Genomic DNA, 20,846 nt, shown 5'->3' with positions numbered 1-20,846 from the left:
AAGGAAAAAGGGGGAAAGAAAAAGGAAAAAAAGGGAGGGAAACGAAAAAGAATATCTGGTTTCAACTAGTCCAAGGTCCACATGCTTGCAGTCAGGGTTTTCATCTGTGGGGAAGCCACTTAGGAACATTTGTCGGGCCTCGCCCATGTCTCTTGGGGCACTGGGAGTTCAGGAGTTTGGGGAGTCCTACCTGTGAAATGAACCCAGCTCTGGATCTGGGCGGTTGAGGGTGTGTCCATTCATCAGCTGCTCCTGCCTTGCTGCCCCCTCAGTTTACAGGGTGTGATGACTGGTCCCACACACACTGCCCACATCCCCAGCTGGCCCTGCCCCAGGGGTCCTGGCCATCCTGGGGTCAGCACCCAGCCCCGGGCTCTGGGGCAGCCTGGCTGAGTGAGGTCTTCTTTTCCCCAGGCATCAAGTGGACGCCAGATGAGAACGGAGTCATCACCTTTGACTGCCGGAACCGTGGCTGGTAAGCGACCCCAGGGTCCCGGCCTCTGGGGCTGGTGTCTCTCTGCAGCCTCTGGGTTTTGCCTAGCTCTCCCCCAGGGCCTGTTCTGCACCCACCCTGGGGCCTCAGGTCTGCAGAACTAACCCAGCACAAGCGAAGAAGAGTGTTTGTCTGTATCACCCCACAGCTGCTCTGTTCCAGGACTGACCACAGCTGTCCTGCCGCCCGACACCTCCTTCCAGGGCCCTGAGCTGACTGCACACCCACCATTGGCCAGGTTCCCTTCCCCCCGCACCCCTCTGGCAGATCTATAACCAGGTCTGGGGGGTCCGGCTCCCTTCCTTCCCACTGTCAGATCCCCTTGGAACTCAGGCTGGCCCAAACCAAAGAGGACAAGGGTCACTAGCAAGACCTGACCATCCCCACCTGACATGCTCGCTCAGTGGGCACAGTCCCAACCGTTGCCCCCACAGTGGCTGCCAAACAGCTGGCTGGTTCCGGACACGAGAAAGCCTGGGGGTTGACTTGAGCTTTGAGCCAGAGTCTGAACAGAAACAAGAGAGACCCAGCCAACAGTGGTTCTGACTCTGGCTATCCCACCGCCGACCTGTCCCTCCCCCGTTGCTAAAGGTACATACAAGCTGCCACCTCCCCGAAGGACATCGTGATTGTGGTGGACACGAGCGGCAGCATGAAGGGGCTGCGGATGACCATCGCCAAGCACACCATCTCCACCATCCTGGACACGCTGGGAGAGAACGACTTCGTGAACATCATCGCAGTAAACACGCCTCCCATTCGAGAAATACTTCCACCTGCACCAGAGTGACCTGTACTTATGGGCACTCGACGCTTCGTCCCCTGGAGCTGGGGGGCCTCCCACCCAGGATGGGCTTCCAGGGGTCCACAGTTTCTGAGATCACGTGGGAAGTGCGTGTGGCCCTTTCTCTGAGGCAGCAGCTCTCCTTGGGCTCTCAGATGAGTCTGGGGTCTGATCTAGATGAAGGAGCATCTGAGTAGCCCTCTAACTCAGCCCCATCCCTGTGCCCTTGGTGGCATCACCCTGGAAAGACCCTCCTTTCTGCAGGATGGGAGACCCCCGGCTCCCACTTCCTTCGTCCCCAAATCCTGACACGTCAGGAGGGAGGGGCCCACAGTCACCAGTCCTGATTTTCCTGAGGACCGCTCCAACTGCCCCCAGAAAGGGATTAAGTGGAGGGACAGACAGACAGAAATGGAGAGAAGAGTTGGGCGACTCCTGGACTCTGTGAGCTCCAGGGGTGGATGGCACCCAGGCCAGGACTCAGGAGAGAATGTTCAGAGTCAAGGCTCTGCTGTTCCCGGTACTCCCTTCCCTCTACTCAGAGAAACTGCCAAAAGCGTAGAGTCCCCAAGATCATATTACACAGGGGCCCGGGTGAGCCCACCCCTGACCCTCCGTGAGTTGTGAGCTTCGTGACTGGGCCCTGACTTGCCAAACTGACCCTGTGTGTTCTCCCCTCTGCCCTTTGGCCTCCGCCCTCCACCCTCGGCAGTATAACGACTACATCCACTACATCGAACCTTGTTTTAAGGGGATCTTGGTCCAGGCAGATCGGGACAACCGAGAGGTGGGTGTACCCGGAGCCCGTCCGGGTTCTCCTTCCAGGGGTGGGGGTGGCCTTGGCCCCCGGCCATTCACGGCCTCTCAGCTTCTCCTGGGGGCTTCTGAGAAACCTCTGCTGCAGACGTCCAGCTGTGAAATTAGGGGATGGGTCCTGCAGTCATGCTCTTCTGGGCAAGTAGCTCTGCACAGCCTCTGAAAATACCACCAACAGTGAAAGTTCCCAGGCCAAGCGACAGCTGACCCTCCACTAACTTCTTATCTCCAACAGCACTTCAAACAGCTGGTGGATGAGTTGATGGTCAAGGGTGTGGGCGTCGTGGACCAAGCCCTCCGTGAAGCCTTCCAGATCCTGCAGCAGGTCTGATGTGTGCTGGGGAGCACAGGGCACGGATGGGGCAGAGGAGGCAGGGAGTCACAACCACGTCTCCCCGCAGTTCCAAGAGGCCGGGCAAGGAAGCCTTTGCAACCAGGCCATCATGCTGATCACTGATGGGGCCGTGGAAGACTATGAGCCGGTGCTTGAGAAGTACAACTGGCCGGACCGCAAGGTTCCTCTCGAGGAGGGGTGTCGGGGAAGGGGGGCCGGGGGAGTGCCTCCTCCTGCCGTGTCTGCATGCTTGGCCCATGAGACCCAGGGTGACGTTCCAACATCAGGGTGACCCCAGAGCTCCACTCAAGGGCACAGAATAGGGTGAGGATGGAATATTGTGGGCTGTGAGCCTCACCAGGCAGACCCCCACACCAGGCAGGCATCCCCCCATAAGCCCCCACACCAGGCAGGCATCCCCCCATAAGCCTCCACACCAGGCAGGCATCCCCCCATAAACCCCCACACCAGGCAGGCCTCCCCCCTGCCATGAGCCCAGGCCCCAGGCCCTTCCTAATTAGAGGGGCTGAAAGTGCACAGTCCAAAGCCCAGCCCTAGACCCAGATGCGGCCAGGCCCCTAGCAGCCGGGACTCAAGCCTACCGGGTCTCGCCCACCAGGTCCGGGTCTTCACCTACCTGATTGGGAGGGAAGTGAGTTTTGCTGACCGCTTGAAGTGGATCGCCTGCAACAACAAAGGTGGGTGATGCCACGTGAGCCAGGATGTCCGGGGCCTCTCCTGAGCACAGGTGCTGAGCCGGGGCTCTGGTGCGGAACCCAAAGCGGAGGTGACTGCATCCACCCACATCCTCCTCGGACAATCAAGACGGGTGCCGATTGCTCCTTGCAGGGCTCTCACCCCATGACACACCCTCTAAGAGGCACCCAGAAGTCAGGACTTCGGGTCTGCAGAAGGCGGGGGCCTCTCTTCAAATGAGGTTTTACCCAAACTGCCACACGGAAAACCAGGCAGACAGGGGGACCGACACTTCAATGTGCTCTCTGGTGTCCGGCCTCATTCCAGCAGCTGCAGATGAAGCCCATGGGCTTGGTTCTGCTCCAGACTCAGGGCACAGGCCATCGCTTTCTGTAGAATAAGGCTTTGTGTATAGAAGCCTTCATCTCTCTCTGGCCAGAACCCGATACCCAGGCTTTGCAGTGCTGACTCAGGCCCCTCGACCCCAGCAGGATGTCCAAGCATCTGCTCTGGATGGTCCCAGCCCTGGGAAATGGACGTGGTCAGGATGGCAGGGACGGCCCTGACTCTGTCCGGAAGACAGGGAGGTGGGGCGGGGAGACACACACGTGAGCCGTCAGTGAGGGGACAATCTGAACTGAGCTGTGGGCAGAGGGGCACAGGCTGCCCACAGTGTGGGTGAGGGGGCAGCCCTCCTACATTTAGGGGGTCAGGGCAGGCCTCCTGAAGGATGTGTGTCTAAGGTGAGACGTAAGAAGTGGTAGGAGTGAGTCAGATGCGCAGAGCGAGGAAGGGCATCGAAGTGTCTGAGACAAGAGGCGGCCTAGAAGGAAAAGCAGCCCGGGGAGAGCGTCCTGTGGGTGATGGTGAGCAGACGCGTGCTAAACCAGTCACCGCCTGTACGGCGTTTGCCTCAGCTGCAGCCCCCTCCCCATGACTGATGGAGGACTGTGGTTAGAGAAAGGAGGAGGGAGGCTCTCTGCAAATAGGCCTGAGGGGTGGGATGGGGGACAGGCAGTGAGGAGTTCCAATATAAAATCAAAAATTAAATGTTGAAAAATGCTATTCGCTTGAAACGAACACAGCCTATCCCTTTTCCAGCGGATCTTCCCGACCCAGGAATCAAGCCGGGGTCTCCCACACTGCAGGCAGCTTCTTTACCAACTGAGCTATCAGGGAAGACAAAAGCCAACTAGACTCCAACATAAAATAAAAAGTTAAAAGACCCGGGACAGAGCTGTCTGCCATGGGGTGCACCCCTGCAGGACAGCCCTGGGGGGTGAGGGGCAGCCTTGTGCCCTGAGTTGAGGCCCTGCTGCTCCCAGGGCAACTCTAGATCTTGGGGGGGGGTGGGGGTTCTCCCAAGTCCAGGAAGGGCCAGGCCTTCATGGCCTGGCAGCATCACTGCCCCAGGAGAGGGTGGCCTCAGGGGAAGCAGTGCCCAGTGCCTGACCCAGGGCAGCTCCCAGCCGAGAGCTGTAGGCAGCTGGGGGTGTGCACCTCGCGTCCACAGCCACCCTCTCCCCGACCAGGCTACTACACGCAGATCTCCACACTGGCGGATGCCCAGGAGAACGTGATGGAATACCTGCACGTGCTCAGCCGGCCCATGGTCATCAACCACGACCACGACATCACCTGGACCGAAGCCTACATAGATAGCAAGGTGGGGCCCCAGGGAGCAAGCAGGGGCTCCTGGGTTGGGGAGGGGTGGCCAGAGCACCTCCTGGGGAGGCATGTGGAGTGACCTCCCCACTGGGGGCCACCCCCCATTGGACAGAAACGTTGGCCCCAGACTGTCCCTACTCCATGGTCCTTGCCTGCCTCCCTGCCCTCTCCCACTCACTCCAGGAAGAAAGGGGACTGACCAGTGGTTCAGACACTGCAGCTTAACCCGGCAACCTCCCTTGGACCCCGGTGTCCAATGAGACTCTTGTAGGTCCCTCCAATGTAGGACCAGACTTGGAAGGTAGATGGTCAGATGAAATGTCTAGGAAAGGGACAGTCCTGATGCTCCTCAAACCTCATCATGAACACAGACCCCCATGTCAGGTTGGGATTAAGAGAGACCTGGGAACGGTGGCTTCCATAGGAGGGACATGTGTTTCCCTTTCCCGTACAAGAAGCCTGGAGGTGGACGACGAGCTCCCTGGCCCCTCCCGCTGCCCCCTCCCATGCCATCCCCAGGGTCTACCTTGTGCAAGCAGCTACAGGGGCTCAGAATGGTGGCAGCCACATTCTAGGCTTCCAGTGGAGGAGGGGAGGGGTGCACACCCCACCTCTAAGGGAAATGTCCGTGGAGTCTTACTGGACATTTAACCTGGCATCTCAGTGGCCAGAACTTGTGCCCCGGTGGCTCCTCGGCGTGTCCTCTTGCTGCCTGAGCCTTTGTTCCTGGGCTCGTGCACAGAAGGACCTGTCCTGTGGGTGTGCCTGCCTCCTTGGCATGGCCGAGACAAGACGCCTGGGTGAATGGGTTCGGGGCAGGACCGTGGGCTCAGGGCTCTGAGACCCGCCCTGGCTCAGGGCTTTGCTTGCTGTGGTGTCTGCCCCAGTCCCCCTCCAGCCCCCTCCCCTCCAGCCTTTCTGCCAACTCTCCTCCTCACTCAGAGAAGGAAAGCCTCCTTGGGGGCAGTTATTGTGTCCCCATCTGCAGACTCTGTTCTGTCGCCCACACCCCATGACAGTTCTCCACCCGCAGGCAGAGAGCCTGGCGCTGCTGACCACCGTGGCCATGCCCGTCTTCAGCAAGAAGAATGAGACGGTGAGTGGCCGCTCGTGAGCAGCTGCCAGGTTCGAGCTGGGGCCGCCGGCCGGCATCTTTAGACCCAGGGTTCTCGACACGGCCTCAGGGTCACCATGGGCGTGTGTAAACACAGGTTCCAGGCCCTGTGCCCAGGAACCCACGTCTCTGGGTCGGGAGGGGCGGGGCGGGATCCTCACTTTCAGAAGCTGCCTTGTGATTCTGCTCACCCAGCCAGGTGCTGGCCAGCTGCTCTGGACGTGGGACCCTGCCTGGGGATCCTGGGACAGAGGGGTCACCTGCCCGGCATCCAGCAAAGCCACACTGACCCTGCGGGTGTGGGCAGGCTTTGACTTACCTGTGAAGGCTCTGGTTGGGGGGTTTGAGAGCCTCCACTCCTCCGTCTGGCCAGAAAAACTTTCCTTACAGGCCCCATGTGCTTCAGAGACACCAGCGCTCAGATTAGCGCCCCCTCCCCCCGGATCCCAGTACTTCAGCCTCTGCTGTGAAGGCTGATATTTCATTAAACTCTGTATTTCATTTAAATATCACAACTTCCGCGTTAATACAGGACAGTAATCTCCCAGCTTGAGGTTACTCCTGGGGCCTCTTCTGCCAGGTCCTAGATTTTTATTCCAGGATCTCAGCCTAAACTCTAACTGCAGAGCAAGGACCACCTGAGGTGCAAGTGGCTTCCTCTTGTGGGTCTGGGAGGGCTGGTGGTCCAGCCTGGCCTCGCGCATGGGAAGCCAGGTCCCCTGACACCGGCGTTTCCTTCCAGCGGTCCCACGGCATCCTCCTGGGCGTAGTGGGCTCTGACGTGGCCCTGAGGGAGCTGATGAAGCTGGCGCCCCGGTACAAGGTGAGCCTGGATCAGCCCCCGAGTGGGGTCACAGGCCCCCCAGGAGCCACTTCAGCAGGCTCAGGAGCCTCCCTGCAGACAGCGTGGCTGAGACCAGAGCTGGGATGGGGTCTGCATTCCTCCTCCTAATGCCCCCTCCCCAGACACTCCACCCCTGACATGCCACCCCCATCCGCCACACAGACACACCTCCAGACACCCCGACATCCTGCCTTCCTGTCACACACCCAGACACTCCCCCAGACACCACCTCCCACATCCTGCCTTCCTGTCCCACCCCCACACGTGCCCCCCAGACATCCCCCCGCCCACACACACACCCTCGATGTGCAGGCACGGAGCAGAGGGGACGGGGGCTGGGGCCCTTGGGACCCTTGGCCACATCAGCTGCGTCCTGCTCTGTGGCCTCTGGCACTTCTCCCCATCCTGGTCCTCCTCCCTGCCGAGTCCCACTCTTCCTGCACAAAGACCCCCTGATGCCCACTCGATCCCTGTCTCCCCAGCTAGGGGTGCATGGCTATGCCTTTCTGAACACCAACAACGGCTACATCCTCTCGCATCCTGACCTCCGACCCCTGGTAGGTGCCAAGGCTATTTGCCTTGAGGTCTTAACCGTACGGGATTTGGGGGCAGTTCATGTGTGTGTGTTCAGTCATGTCCGACTCTCTGCAACCACACAGACCGTAGCCTGCCAGGCTCCTCTGTCCATGGGATTCTCCAGGCAAGAGTACTGGAGTGGGTAGTCATGCCTTCCTTCAGGGGATCTTCCTGATTCAGGGTTCGAACTTGGGTCTTCCAAATTCTGGGCAGCTCCTTTACCATCTGAGCCACCACACCCAGATTTGGGGGTAGTTTATAGAAGCAGTTGAAACAGTGAATGGATTCCATTTAAGAACCCAATATAGGGACATCCCTGGTGGTCCAGTAGTAAAAGTCACAGGGAGACAGATTTCTCCTCTGGATGAGGAAGAACTTTCTAACAATTAGAGTCCCAAACCAGGACAAGCTCCTCGTCAAAGGAGATCTCCCTCCGAGGCCCGGAACCATCCGTCACGAATGCTAGCCAGGGCCGCTCTGCCTCGGGTGGAGGAATGGCCGAGATGTTCTGGTTTATGGCTTTGCCCCACGGGCCTTCTGGAAGGGCTGGGCTTGAGCGGGACCTTGTGCTAACTTCAAGTCTCTCCCCTGCCTGGCCTACTCAGTACCGAGAGGGGAAGAAACTGAAGCCCAAGCCCAACTACAACAGCGTGGACCTCTCGGAAGTGGAGTGGGAGGACCAGGCTGGAACAGTGAGTGGCGCAGGGGGAGAGGGTGGGTGGCTGGACAGCAGGGACCGGGGGTGAGGAGTGTGTAGGCGCTGAGCTCACCCCGCTCCCTCGGTGGAGACTTTCTGGGCCCAAAGCAGAACTGGTGCTGCTAACAGATGGTTCTCCCCACGGCCCCAGAGAGATAACAGCTGCTCCCTCCGAGGTTGAAGGAGCTCGCGTCTGTAGCCGCAGAGTTTGGGATCGGGCGGCTGCAGGCCAGCCTTGGTGTCAGGAGCTCCTCCTGGAGGAACTTGTGTCTGGAGGGTTGGCCACAGTGTCCCTCACTCATTAGCCCACTGGGAGCCTTATCTTGGTGAATTCTAGAATTCCAGCTAAGGGGAATAGAGCCCTGGAAGCAGATCTCTTTTCCCGCCTGGGCTCTGCTCGCAGGGGAAAGGGGAAAACCAAGCGTGTTCCCAGGGTGGACCTCTAAGCCAAGGCTCAGAGCCTCCACACTCCAGGGTGTGCCGAGCAACTGATTTTGTTTTCTTTCTCCTCGAAGCTGAGAACGGCCATGATCAATGGGGAGACTGGGTCTCTCTCCATGGACGTGAAAGTCCCGCTGGACAGAGGGGTAAGCACTCCAGGAAAAGGCTGAGGTCTGGTCCCAGGATGTGGCATCCTGGTTAATTAAGGTTGGCGGTGTTGACAAGGGACCTGGCTGAATCAGAGAGTAAATCTTGAGAACTTGCTGGAGCCTGGAGGGCCCAAGCGAGGGGCCCAGCCCAGCCAGCATCAGCCCCACAGAGCTTTGGCCAGGGAGTGACCCCTCTTCAGGGCTTGCCTCTCAGGGGCCTAGGGTGAAGCAGCAGCAAGCCCAGCCCTTCACGGGTCTTCTTTCCGCCTTTCATGGATGCTAAGTTGCTCAGTGGTATCAGACTCTTTGCGACTTTCCCAGACAAGAATACTGGAGTGGGTTACCATGCCCTCCTCCAGGGAATCTTCCCAACCCAGGAGTCAAACCTGCGTCTCTTATGTCTCCTACATTGGCAGGTGGGTTCTTTACCACTATCGTCACCTGGGAAGCCCTCTTTCTGCCTTACCTGCCTGCTAGGTGGCCCTTTTGTTGTTTATGGTGGAAAGGGAGAAGGTGTTAGTCGCTCAGTCGAGTCCAACTCTTTGCAATCCTATGGACTGTAGCCTGCCAGGCTCCGCTGGAATTCTCCAGGCAAGAATACTGGAGTGGGTTCCCATTCCCTTCTCCAGGGGATCTTCCCAATCCAGGGATCAAATCCAGGTCTCCTGCTTTGCAGGCAGATTCTTTACTGTCTGAGACACCAGGGAAGCCCCTGGAAACAGGGAAAGTGACAGTTTTGCAAACTGTTAGCAGCTCTTGTAAAGCATGTCATCTGTGAAGAAGTTAAAAATTACTGCTGATCCTCAGAGCTGATTTTCAGGAATGGGTCCACCCAGCGATGCCTTCCTTCCCCACAGACTCGCTTGTCACTTACAAGGCACAGCTTCCTCTTTCCGTGTAAAAGGCCCCACTGGCTGGCACTGACTCTGCATTGTCCCTTGACATATTTACAAATGTCACCTCTTCCCTCCCACTGCCGCTGCCCTTTCGCCTCCGAGGGAAGAACATGGGCATCCGTCGGCAACGATTAGACCCAGCTTCTTTCACAGACATGGACTTTCCTGGAAGCCAAACATGGAAGTCCTAGAAAGGAAAGTAACTCTCTGCATCCCTTTTAGATGTGCAGGCTGGCTCTCCCTGGGACCTGCGTCAGTTCTTTGGCCTCTGCCTGTTGTTTTCAAGCTCTGGACTGAGAGGGCCTCCCTCAGGCAGGCCGGTCAGCATCTCTGATGACCCATCAGGCCCAGCAGGTCCTTCTCGTGATTCAGAAAAGGCAGAGGTGGCTTCCAGGCACCTCCACCCTTATCTCAACCAGACTCCCAGTCACAGGTGTCGGGGTGCTCCCACCTCAAAAAGAGGTGAAATAAAGACAATTTCAAATAGAGGAGATCAAAGTTCATCCCTAAGAGAAATACTTAGGAAGTTCTTCAGGCAGAAGAAAAATGACACAGATGGAAACTTAGATCAACACAAAGAAAAATGAGCAGCATTGGAAACGATAAATGCGTGGGTTACGATAAGATTTCATTCGTTCTTTTAACTTCTCAAAAAGACAACTGTTTAAAGGAAAAATGTTGCTGTTGTGTTGTGGGGTTTGTAGGGTGAGCAAGTGTAAGATAACAGCTGCAGAGAGGGAAGTTACCCCATTTCATTAACACACGAGAAGAAACCAGCACTTGGCTACCCCAAAGCATGCTGAACACGCTTGACAAAACCTCACTGGGAGCAGAAGGAAGCATCCCCAATCTGATAAAAAACAAACTATGTGTGGAAAAGTTCACTTTCAGTGGTGAATGACTGAACACTCTCTGAGACTGTGAACCTGGTAAGGTGTCTGGTTTCACCACTTGCGTCCAACATTGCCGGGGACCTGGCGAGAACCTGTCTTTCTAATAAGGCTGGGCAACAAAATAAAAGGCATGAAAAGTAGAAAGGAGAGAGTAAAGCTATCTTTGTTCACAGCAAGATAATTGTTCACATAGAAAATCCCCAAAATTTGCAAAACAGCTGCTGGAACTAATAGATAAATTTAGCCAGTTCACAGAACACAGAGTACTATTATAAAAATCAGTTATACTTTTATATATAGCCAGAAACATTTGCAAAATGAAAATACTTTTAAGTTCCAATTTCCACAGCACAAAGAATACAAAATAGGAATAAATCTCACATATATGACCTCTACACTGAAAGCTACATAACACTGCAGAAAGCACGTCAAATAAAAAAATTAAATAAATAGGAAAGTATAACCATGTTTATGGATTGTAAGATCAATACTCCTAAGATGTCTATTCTCCCAAAATTAACCTATAGATTCAACACAATCCCAATTAAAAAAATCGAACACACTTCTAGACATAGAAGAAGGTGATTCTAAAATCTATATGAATATGCAAAAGAACGAACATGGCCAAAACTATCTTGAAAAAGAAGGACAAATTATTTTTGTTGAATGAGATGGATGATTCACAGTATCTGATTTCAAAGCTTACTTCAAAGCTGCAGTAACCAAGCAGAGTGGTACTGGCATGTGAATAGACAAATGGATCCATGGAACGGAGACTACGGAAATGAAACACACAGGAAAACACCCCAGTCGCCAGCATATTTTTGATAAAGACACCTTGGCAAATCAATGGAGAAAGGAAAGACTTTTCAACAAATGGTGCCGGAACAATTGAGTAAATGTATCAAAAGTCACTGAGATATACTCATACCATACACAAAAATTAATTTGAAAGTCGCTCAATTACAAAGCTCTCAACGTAAAAGCTAAAACTATAAGGCTTCTAGAAGAAAATGCAGACGAAAATCTTTACAACCTGAGGTTATGTAGTTTTCTTTGACAAAAACACCAAAGGCATTAAACATAAAATAACATTTGAAAAATTGAATTTCATCAAAAAACAGTTCTGTTCATCCGGAGACACAATTAAGAAAATGAAAATCCAGACATAGGCTGTGTCCAGACCATAAAGAACTTCTCCAGGTTACTAACAAAAAGTCTAACAATGTAATTTTAAAAATGTGGGCAAGACACTTTAGCAGACCTTTTAGAAATGAAGAGACAGACATGACCAACAAGCCCATGAAAAGCCCAACCAGCAACTTTAGTTGTCAGGGAAATGCAAATGAAAACTACTCCCATACCCTCCAACATAACTACAATTTGAAAGACTGATAATTCTGGCAAAGATGCGGAGAAATTGGAGTTCATACATTGCTAGTGGAAGTATAATGAAATAATTTGGGGAAGTTGGCAGTGTTTTATGAAGGCAAACATAATTTGCATATTTTGCAAAGGAATTCCTTCCCTGGTACTTCCCAAGAGAAATGAAGACACCTGTCCACAAGAACGTTCACAGCAGCTTTACTCAAACAGCCCTAAACTGGGAACACCCGGATGACCACCCACAGAGGGCAAACCTAGAAGTACGCCGCGGTTTGCCCTCCGTGAAGTACTTGCTGCTCGGCAGGGAAAGGAGCACAGCGCTGACACGCTCGACAGCACGGGTGGGTCTCAGGGACGCTCTGTGGAGCAGAGTGGCGGCGAAAGGGCTCGTGCTGTGAGCACAGCAAACCTAAGCCCTGGGGATGGCGGTCAGAGCAGAGCTCGCCCAGGAAGGTGGGGGGGGCAGGGGAGGGAGGCTGACCGGAAGCAGGCAGAGCGATCGCAGGGGCTGCACACAATCCCTATCTCAACCCGGGAGGCAATCCCACAACAGCATACATTTATCAAAGCTGCTGAAATGATACATCTAGATGTGCGCACTTCAACTTTTCTTCAATTAAAAAAAAAGAGAAAGAAAGAAAAAAAATGTTGATGCTCTCCAGTTTCAGTCTCAAACCAGCCCCACTTGGAGCCCATCAGTGCCCTGGCTGGCCCCCAGCTGCCCCCATGGCTCCCAGACCCCCCACCCAACTGGGAGAGGGTCTGCCTGAAGCAGAGGGGGCCAGAGGGCATCAGGCAGGACGAGGCCCAAGCTGGGAACTGTCCTTTCCCGTTTGGTCCACAGCTGGTTTCCTATTGAAACAAACCTTTTTTGCTACCTTCTCACTCCACGTCCCATCCAACATCTTACTCCAGTTTCCAACCCAGAAGAAAAGCCTGAAAAAAAAAAGGCAAAGGGGATAAGGACAGCCCCATGGCCAAGTGCAGTGTGCGGCTTTCCCAGAGGCATCCAAGTGTGTGCAGATGGTACAGCCTACGGGGCACTGGAGCCCAAGTCAACTCTGCCCTTCCCACCCACTATAAACACCCTCACTGCCTCCCAGCAGCCCACTGGGGATGCTGTTGTCGATTCTGATTTACAAACAGAAATGCGATGCCCAAGAACGTGAGGTCACTCACCCAAGCTCACCAGCCCGTGAGTGACCAGCAGGGCTTAGACCAGGGCTGTATGATGCCTGTGCCTGTCTTAGCCACAGTGCACACCCCCCGATGCCCTGACTTGTGCAAATTCAACTCAACTTCAACATGGCAGCTTTGAAAGGAAAGAGAAGCTGTGAAGGGCAGCAAGGCCTGGAGGGGTCTGGACTCCAGAGGCGGGCTGTTCCTGGTGGGATGTACAAGTGTGAGCTCCAGCCAGCAGCCTGTGCTGGTCACTCCTGAACCGCAGCCGCTGGCCAGCGCAGGGGCCACCAGCCAGCCAGGCTTTCTAGGCTTTCATTTCTGTTAACTGACAGTAACTGAGATTCCAAATTTCCATTCCTGAGTGGTACACATGGTAACTCATGGCCCCATAGGGACAGTGCAGTCTGGACTATGGCCCTCAGTCAGGCACACCTTCCCCAGGGCTGCAGTGTGCCTGTGGGAAAAGGCCTTTGAGTTGGGGGGCGGGGGCGGGGCACCAGGTGGCACATGGGGAGGGAGGGAGGGGCGGTTGGCACTCCCTTCCCAGCCGACACACTTCCCTGGTGCCTTTTTCAGAAGCGAGTTCTTTTCTTGACCAACGACTATTTCTTCACGGACATCAGTGACACACCTTTCAGGTGAGGGGCCTGGATCTCACTTGGGGTGGGGGGGCTGGGGGCGGGGTACAGTGTCAGGGCCAACCGCTCAGGTGGGACTTTCAGGTCTGGGACTGGATTCACTCATAAGTAGTTGGCATCTTTGTGATAACAGAAAAAGACCCAGGTCCGCACTCAGGAAAGCTGAGATCTACACCTGCTTTGCTGTGTGACTCAGTGTTGCAGCATGGCCCAGTGTTCAGGGCCAGGAGCTAAACTAAGTTGCAATCCCAGCTCCGCCGCTCATAGGCTGTGAGATCTTAGGCAAGTTACTTAACTGCTCTGTGCCTTAGATGTCTCACCTGTAAAATGGGGGATGATAATAATCGCTGCTTCTCTGCAGTATTGAGAGAATTAGTAATAAACGTCATGATCTACCTGGAGGTCTTAAAACGATGCAACTGTAAGTAGTTGTAAGATGAAAGGTAAGCCGTGAAGGCCTCTCAGTTTCCCTCCCATTATATAAATGTTCGGCTCTAGCGTCACGCAGTGCAAAGAGCAAATGCCCCTTCTCTCTGAATTCCCCATCGCTCGATGAAGGCTGGTCCCCAGTCCCGACCGGTCCCTGCGGTGCCTACAGGAACTTGTGACATTGTGTCCAAGTCTTTCCTTCCTTACTCAGGATTCCTGAGGTGGGGCCCAGGCGCTAGGACCCTATAAACCCCCTAGGTGGTTCAGGTATCAGCCAAGCCTCAAAAGATGATCTTCCAGGAGGGAGAGGAATACGAGGTGGGATTCTCCAGGTGAGAGGGGCCTCCCTGACCACGGGACATGTAGGACCCTGAGACCCTTCTCCATCTTTGGAGCCCCCAAGAGGTCCAGGGTTAATCCAACAGAACGCGAGTGGAGGCGGCCTTGCCCTCTCTTGTCCAGGTCCTTCTCAGGAAAGACGCTGATGACAGAGCAGAAGTCTTTGCTAGGGTTCGGGGAGGGAGGCACTCAGAGCTGGGGTGGGGTGGGGGCAGCGGTTTGTACTCACTGTCGTGGGCTGTGTACTTGGAGGGTCCAAGGTTGGGGGGCAGCAGGCCGGGCCCCAGTTGACCTCTAGCCTGTGTCCTCTGCTCTGCCTGCAGCTTGGGGGTGGTGCTGTCCCGAGGTCACGGAGAATACATCCTCCTGGGGAACACGTCAGTGGAAGAAGGTGGGTCGGCCAGTGCCCAGCACCTCTGCACAGTTCTGAGGAAAACTAGGTTCTCCAGGGACACAGGGCAGGGCCAACCCAGCTGGGGCTCTGTGGGCAGGGCCGTGCTGCCAGAGGGGCCTGTGAGTCCCGGTGCCGGCCTCTGTGCTGAGGGTGTGGCCACGGACACACGCGGCCCCGGGCTCAGCTGGACACGATGAAGCCAGGCAAGCCAAGGCTTCCTCGAGGGCGATCCCAGGGGGCAGGGTGCAGACTGGAGGTGTTGGGATGGAAGGCACTTAGAGAGCAACATTACCAGGACACCATCGGGCTCCACGCGGAGCCCACCTCTGCCCGAGAAGCTGGCAGGATGCGGCTGGCCCTCCCTGCCCCGAAGCTGCTTTTAGAGCACTGGGTCCGTGAGCCCTGGACTGAGCCGGGATTCTGCTTTCAGGCCTGCACGACCTGCTTCACCCAGACCTGAGCCTGGCCGGCGACTGGTGAGGACCCGGGGGCTGGCGGGGTGCAGGGCGGGGATGGGGGGCCACCCGGACTCGGGGTAACGGGCTCTGCCGGGTTCCCAGGATCTACTGCGTCACGGACATCGACCCGGAGCACCGCAAGCTGACCCAGCTGGAGGCCGTGGTGCGCTTCCTGACCCAGGAGGACCCCGCCCTGGAGTGTGAGTGTCCCCTGGCCTGAGCTCAGGACTCTGCAGGGATGAAGGGCTGGGTGGAGGCTCGAGTGCCCTGCTTGCAGAGCTCACAAATGGCTCAGGGAGACCAGAGAGATCCCCTCAAATAAGAGGCCACAGCCAGTCCCCCCAGGACCATACCAGTGACGAGGGCTCTGAGACCTGCAAGGGCACGGGTGTGTCCCCATGGCAGGGACTAGGGTCCCTTTAAGCCTCTGTCCCCCGGGCACTGTTAAGGGCCCACAGTGATGGGCACTGGCCTGCCCATTAGGTTTGTCCCCGTCACTCAGTAGGGCCCCCCGACCTCACTCCCCAGCCAGCAGGCAAGGTAAGGCTCCCTCAAGGCATCATCTCCTGCAGCCTGCGATCTGTGAGTGTTCCCTTAGCCGGGTCCAGGTAACCCCAAGTCTCTGCACGAATGCAGGGCCACCTTCCACTGGGTCCCACCTCTTCTTCTTTGGAAGGAGTTGTGGATCATCCTGTCACATCAGTATCCCCCTGAGAGAAGTCCCCACCTCCCATGCCATCCCAACAAGGCCTCATTCATTCGTTCATTCCACCCACAAGTCTGTGCCAGACACATTCTCCAGCCAGCCAGGCAGGGTGAGGGTGGTGGTGTTCATCAGTGAAGCTTCTGATGAGTGCAGACCAGGCTGTGCAATCACCGAGTCTGTGGTTGGAGGAAAAGCCAGTAATGGGACCAGCACTTGAGTGGATGTAGGCTAGTCATTGCAGGGGTGATGAGGCCATGAGTAGGTATTGCGTGGGGAAGGGGGGCCCTCATCAGGGGCATCGCTCAAGCTGAGGGTGAAAGGACCCACCTCATGGCAGTCCTTTGGGACCATGAGAACTCGGTGTCGTAAAGGGAGCTGCAGGTCTCTGCGCAAGTGTAAATGCCAGATTGCATGCCATCCATAGGGTGTCCATTGTGTGGATTTCACCTCAATAAACATCAATAAATGTTTTAGAGAAAGGAAGGGATAGAAAGGGCCACCCAGACAGAGACAGGGCAGAAGCATCAGACCAGGGTATGCAGAGGCCCCAAGGCTAGTTTTTGGGGAGAAGGAGGCAGGGGCAGCTGGCAGGCAGGCCTCCTGACTTCACGGAGCCTGAGGGCTGGAGAGGCCTTGAAATTGCTGAGTTCTGCCCATACACTGGGGCAGAGGACACGGCCTCCTGGCCTCCGGAGATGACCTCCTCTGGCAGAGAGCAGGGGCTCTGAGTGTTCCAGACTTCCTCTGAGGCACCTCTAGACCCTGAGGGTCAGGGCTCCTGGGCAGGGGGTGGGAGCTGAGCCCACATGATCGCGGGGGAGTAAGCGGATGGTCTCCGGACTTTGCCCCAGGTGACGAGGAGCTGCTGCAGGAGGCACTGTTTGACGCGGTGGTCACAGCCCCCATGGAGGCATACTGGACGGCACTGGCCCTCAACAGCTCCGAGTAAGTCCTGGTGCAGCTGGGTCCTGCCCCTGGCATTCCTGGGTCAAGGCAGGGTCTCCCATGACTGGGTGGGCAGCTCAGGAGACCACCCAGGTCCTTTGGCCTAAGAAGAGGGGAGGGTGGGAAGACGTGGGGGGTCACACTCATAGACGTGGGAAGACGGTGACCCTCACAGCCCCCTGGGACAGCAGGGACTTGGCAAAGCTTCCACCGAGGAAATACCCACACCACGCCCTGTAGCCCAGTTCCCAGAACCCCTCCCTTGGTGCCAGGCTCCAACTGGCAGGGGCAGGGGGGACAAGCATCAGCCCAACTGCCCCCGAACAGCACAGCTCAAGCCTTTGGGGCCCGTTTCCAGCTGGTGAGGTTGAGGCTGCGTGTGGTACAAACATGACCTTGGTGAGTCCTCTCTCCCTCTGCTCCTCTTCACCTGGGGCACTGGTGTCTCACGGAAAGGTGGAAAAAAGAGACAGATGTGAGTGTGTGAGTGCACACATGAGTACCAGAAGGGCGTTAGGCAGCGCTGAGCTGAAGGATGCAGGGGCCACACCTGTTCTTGAACAGTAAGAGTCAACATTCACATCCCAGCGATGTCAGATCTCTCCTAGACATTTAATAACCAGTGCTTCCTCTTGAAAACACCAACAGAATCTTACAGGAACAAGCTCTTAATGAAAAAAGCAAGACGTGGAACAGTGCATGGTGATACGCTCCCATTTCTGTTAAAGGGGCAGAAACATACTAGGTAGGGGAATGTGTACACATGTAAATCTATGGAAGACTCTGTAGGAAACAGTCCTCGCTGGCTGCTCCGGTAAAAGCACAGACAGCTGACCCCAGGACGGAGAGATTTGCTCTATGTAATTTTTGGTACCGTGTCGAGTCCATGTGAATGCGTGTGCATGCTCGTCCCTCGGTTGTGTCCTACCCTGCAACCCCATGGACTGTAGCCCACCAGGCTCCTCTGTCCTTGGGATTCTTTAGACAAGAAGAACTGGAGTGAGATGCCACGCCCTCCTCCAGGAGATCTTCCTGACCCTGGGATTGAGCCCCCATCTCCTGCATTGGCAGGCAGATTCTTTACCATCTGAGCCACCTGGGAAGCCTTGCGTTATCTATCCAAAATTAAATGAAACTAAAGAATGAAGAATACAGTGGGCCAGCACTGTTCCAAGTACTTAGTGTACATGAAGCCATTTGATCCTCACAACAACCTGACAAAATAGATCCCATCGTTATCCCCATTTTACAGATGAGGAAACCAAGGCCGAGTGAGACAAGCAACTTGCCTGAGGTCATCTGCCTCATTAGTGGCAGAGCCAGAGTCAAAACTAGGCAGCTGGTTTTCAGTGTCTGGACTCTTGGCTCTCTGTTCTATCCTGCCTTCTACCATGGGGGGTGGGTCATTGGGTTTGGTGAGAAGAGGCACAGTCTTTATGTTTCCAAGTTCAGAAATTAGCTGATGTTTTTAATGTCGGGAGGACACTGAGGAGCAAATATACTTGACCAGGGAGTACGTCAGGAAAGATAACCTGGGGTAATCAAAAGAGCATGGTATTGGCAGAAAAACAGAGACATGGATCAATGGAACGGAATTGAGAGCCCAGAAATACGTGGATAACTCCTACTTGACAAAGGAACAAATAATATACACAGGAGAAAGGACAGTCTCTTTAACAAATGGTATCAGGAAAACCGGACCACCGCACACAAAAAGAGAAAGAAAAGAAAAGAAATTATAGACCACTGTCTCACACCATAAACAAAAATCAGCTTAGGATGCATTAAAGACTTACATATAAGACCTGGAACCAAAAAACTCCTAGAAGGAAACATAGGCAGTGTGCTTCTTAACATCAGTCTTTAAAAAGTAATAATAATGGCATTTATCTACTTATTTTGGGGTAAACTGAGTCTTTGCTGCCGCGCAGGCTTTTCTTGGCTGCGGAGAGCGGGGGCTGCCCTCGATTTGCGGCACTCGGGGCTTCTCACTGCGGCGACTTCTCTTTCGTCACGCTCTAGGCTGCTCAGGCTTCCGTAGCTGTGGCTCCCAGGCTCCAGAGCGTAGGCTCAGCAGCTGTGGGACTCAGGCTTCGCTGCCCCCCAGTTTGTGGAAACTTCCTGGATCGGGGATCGAACCCATGTCTCCTGTCTATAATGGTCCAGGAATGGCAGGCGGATTCTTTACCACTGAGTCACCAGGGAAGCCCCAGACATCAGTCTTGACAAGATCTTTCTAGATCTGTCTCTGCAGGCAAGCACAACAAAAGCAAAAACCGACAAGTGGGATTATATCAAACTCCATATAGAAACGTGCACGAGCATGTGCTTACGTATCTATGCTTGCATATTTTTAATGGAAGAATAAACAAGCAAGCAAAAAGCTTACTAATAAGAAGAATGAAGGGGCAGAGGGATGGAGACAGAAACAGATTCTTCTGAACATGGTTTACTTTGCATATCTGACTCTGGGACTGTGTAAATCATGTCATTATAAAATGAAATTAAATTTAAAAACTAAACTCTGAAAATGTGAAAGCAAGTGAAACAAACCTGGTTGTGAATCAATAATCGCACAGCAGGGACTTCTGTCGAGGGACTTGAAAGCACAGAACTGTAAACTCTAAACAAATGAAAATCTTAAAAACTGTGTTCCATAAGCACATTTCTAGACACTATATTTATTGGCACTGTTATTCCAAACGACATGGATAAACAGAGCAAATAGTGTCACTAATGTCGTTAGGAACAAGATTTTCAGCAGATGAGAAAAGAGGCACAAATATTTTTTAAGCTTTTTTAGATGTGGACCATTTTTAAAGTCTTTATTGAATCTGTTACAATATCGCTTCTGTATTTTGTGTTTTGGTCTTTTGGCCCTGGGGCATGCAGGATCTTAGCTCTCTGACTAGAGATCAAACCTGCAGCCCTTGCACTGAAACATGAAGTTTAACCACCGGACCATCAGGGAAGCCCCACAGTGCAGATTTTTTAAATCAAAGTTTAGATGGAACATTAAATATGGATTGGAAATATCAGTGAACTCATGGTGTATTTTCCCTGAAAGAAACAAAGAGGAGATCCTTGTCCACTGAAAGGGCTGACCTCAATGAGCACCCCAGACCCAACCATGTGGAGTTTCAGTGTCCACTCTAGGAAGCCCTCGCTGAAATGAGCCAGTGACCCCTGGAGAAGTATCTACTTCCAGGACCAGGGCAGAAGGTGGACAGAATGAGCCGGGGGCATCTCGTCATCCCAAGTGCAAGTCAGTAAAGACTGAGGAGGTTGTGCTAACAGGACACTGGAGACAAACTGAAGGGGCTCCCACCGGCCTGACGAGGGGTGGTCGGACAGCACGAGTGGGCACACCAGACGAGAGGCAGCAGGTGCGGCAACAGCTGTGGGTCAGAGCACAGCAAACACTTTAAAATCCTGGGTTCACTGCAGCACCCAAAAGAAAGATCTCAGTCGTCTTTGCAAGTTGGCTATTATCAGAAAGATGAGCGATAACAAGTGTTTATGAGGATGTGGAGAAAAGGAAACCGTTGTGCTCAGTGAGCGGGAATGTAAACTGATTTTGCCACTATGGAAAATGATGCGGAGGCTCCTCCAGAAATTTAAACAGCACTATCACACGATCCAGCAACCCCACTGCTGGGCGTTTATCCAAAGGAAGCAAAGACAGGCTACTGGAGAGATATCTACACGTGCCTGTCCGCTGCTGTGTTGCTCACAGCAGCCAAGACATGGAAACAGCCTCAGCGTCCACTGGTGGGTGAATGGATGAAGAGATGTGGTGGATGTACTCAACGGACTATGACTCGGCCTTGAAAAAGAAGGGAATCTTGCCATTTGCAGTGACGTGGATGAACCCAGAGGGCATTATGTTAAACGAAATAAGCCAGACAGAGACACAGGAATACTGTGTAGTATCACTTACATGTGGAATCTTTTTTAAAAAGGTAACT

At 54.2% G+C, this 20,846-nt stretch overlaps 1 protein-coding gene across 1 annotated transcript in view; it reads left to right on the top strand.

Moving 5' to 3' along the window:
* The window catches only part of CACNA2D4 (calcium voltage-gated channel auxiliary subunit alpha2delta 4), a 64,987-nt gene that overhangs the window by 9,004 nt on the left and 35,137 nt on the right, over positions 1–20,846 (top strand). Inside the window, exons 7-23 of the mRNA XM_068971533.1 lie at positions 415–475; positions 1,085–1,235; positions 1,990–2,064; positions 2,329–2,418; positions 2,495–2,608; positions 3,047–3,125; positions 4,656–4,804; positions 5,825–5,887; positions 6,648–6,728; positions 7,232–7,306; positions 7,931–8,017; positions 8,538–8,609; positions 13,546–13,607; positions 14,699–14,766; positions 15,200–15,245; positions 15,330–15,427; positions 16,785–16,878. Coding sequence (XP_068827634.1) covers positions 415–475; positions 1,085–1,235; positions 1,990–2,064; positions 2,329–2,418; positions 2,495–2,608; positions 3,047–3,125; positions 4,656–4,804; positions 5,825–5,887; positions 6,648–6,728; positions 7,232–7,306; positions 7,931–8,017; positions 8,538–8,609; positions 13,546–13,607; positions 14,699–14,766; positions 15,200–15,245; positions 15,330–15,427; positions 16,785–16,878 — 1,465 coding nt within the window. The remainder of the gene's footprint in view (positions 1–414; positions 476–1,084; positions 1,236–1,989; positions 2,065–2,328; positions 2,419–2,494; positions 2,609–3,046; positions 3,126–4,655; positions 4,805–5,824; positions 5,888–6,647; positions 6,729–7,231; positions 7,307–7,930; positions 8,018–8,537; positions 8,610–13,545; positions 13,608–14,698; positions 14,767–15,199; positions 15,246–15,329; positions 15,428–16,784; positions 16,879–20,846) is intronic.

The sequence above is a fragment of the Capricornis sumatraensis genome, chromosome 4, assembly GCF_032405125.1.
Source record: "Capricornis sumatraensis isolate serow.1 chromosome 4, serow.2, whole genome shotgun sequence".
Taxonomy (NCBI): Eukaryota; Metazoa; Chordata; class Mammalia; order Artiodactyla; family Bovidae; genus Capricornis; species Capricornis sumatraensis.
The sequence above is the reverse complement of the archived record's forward strand: the minus strand, read 5'-3'. Positions and strand labels throughout refer to the sequence as shown.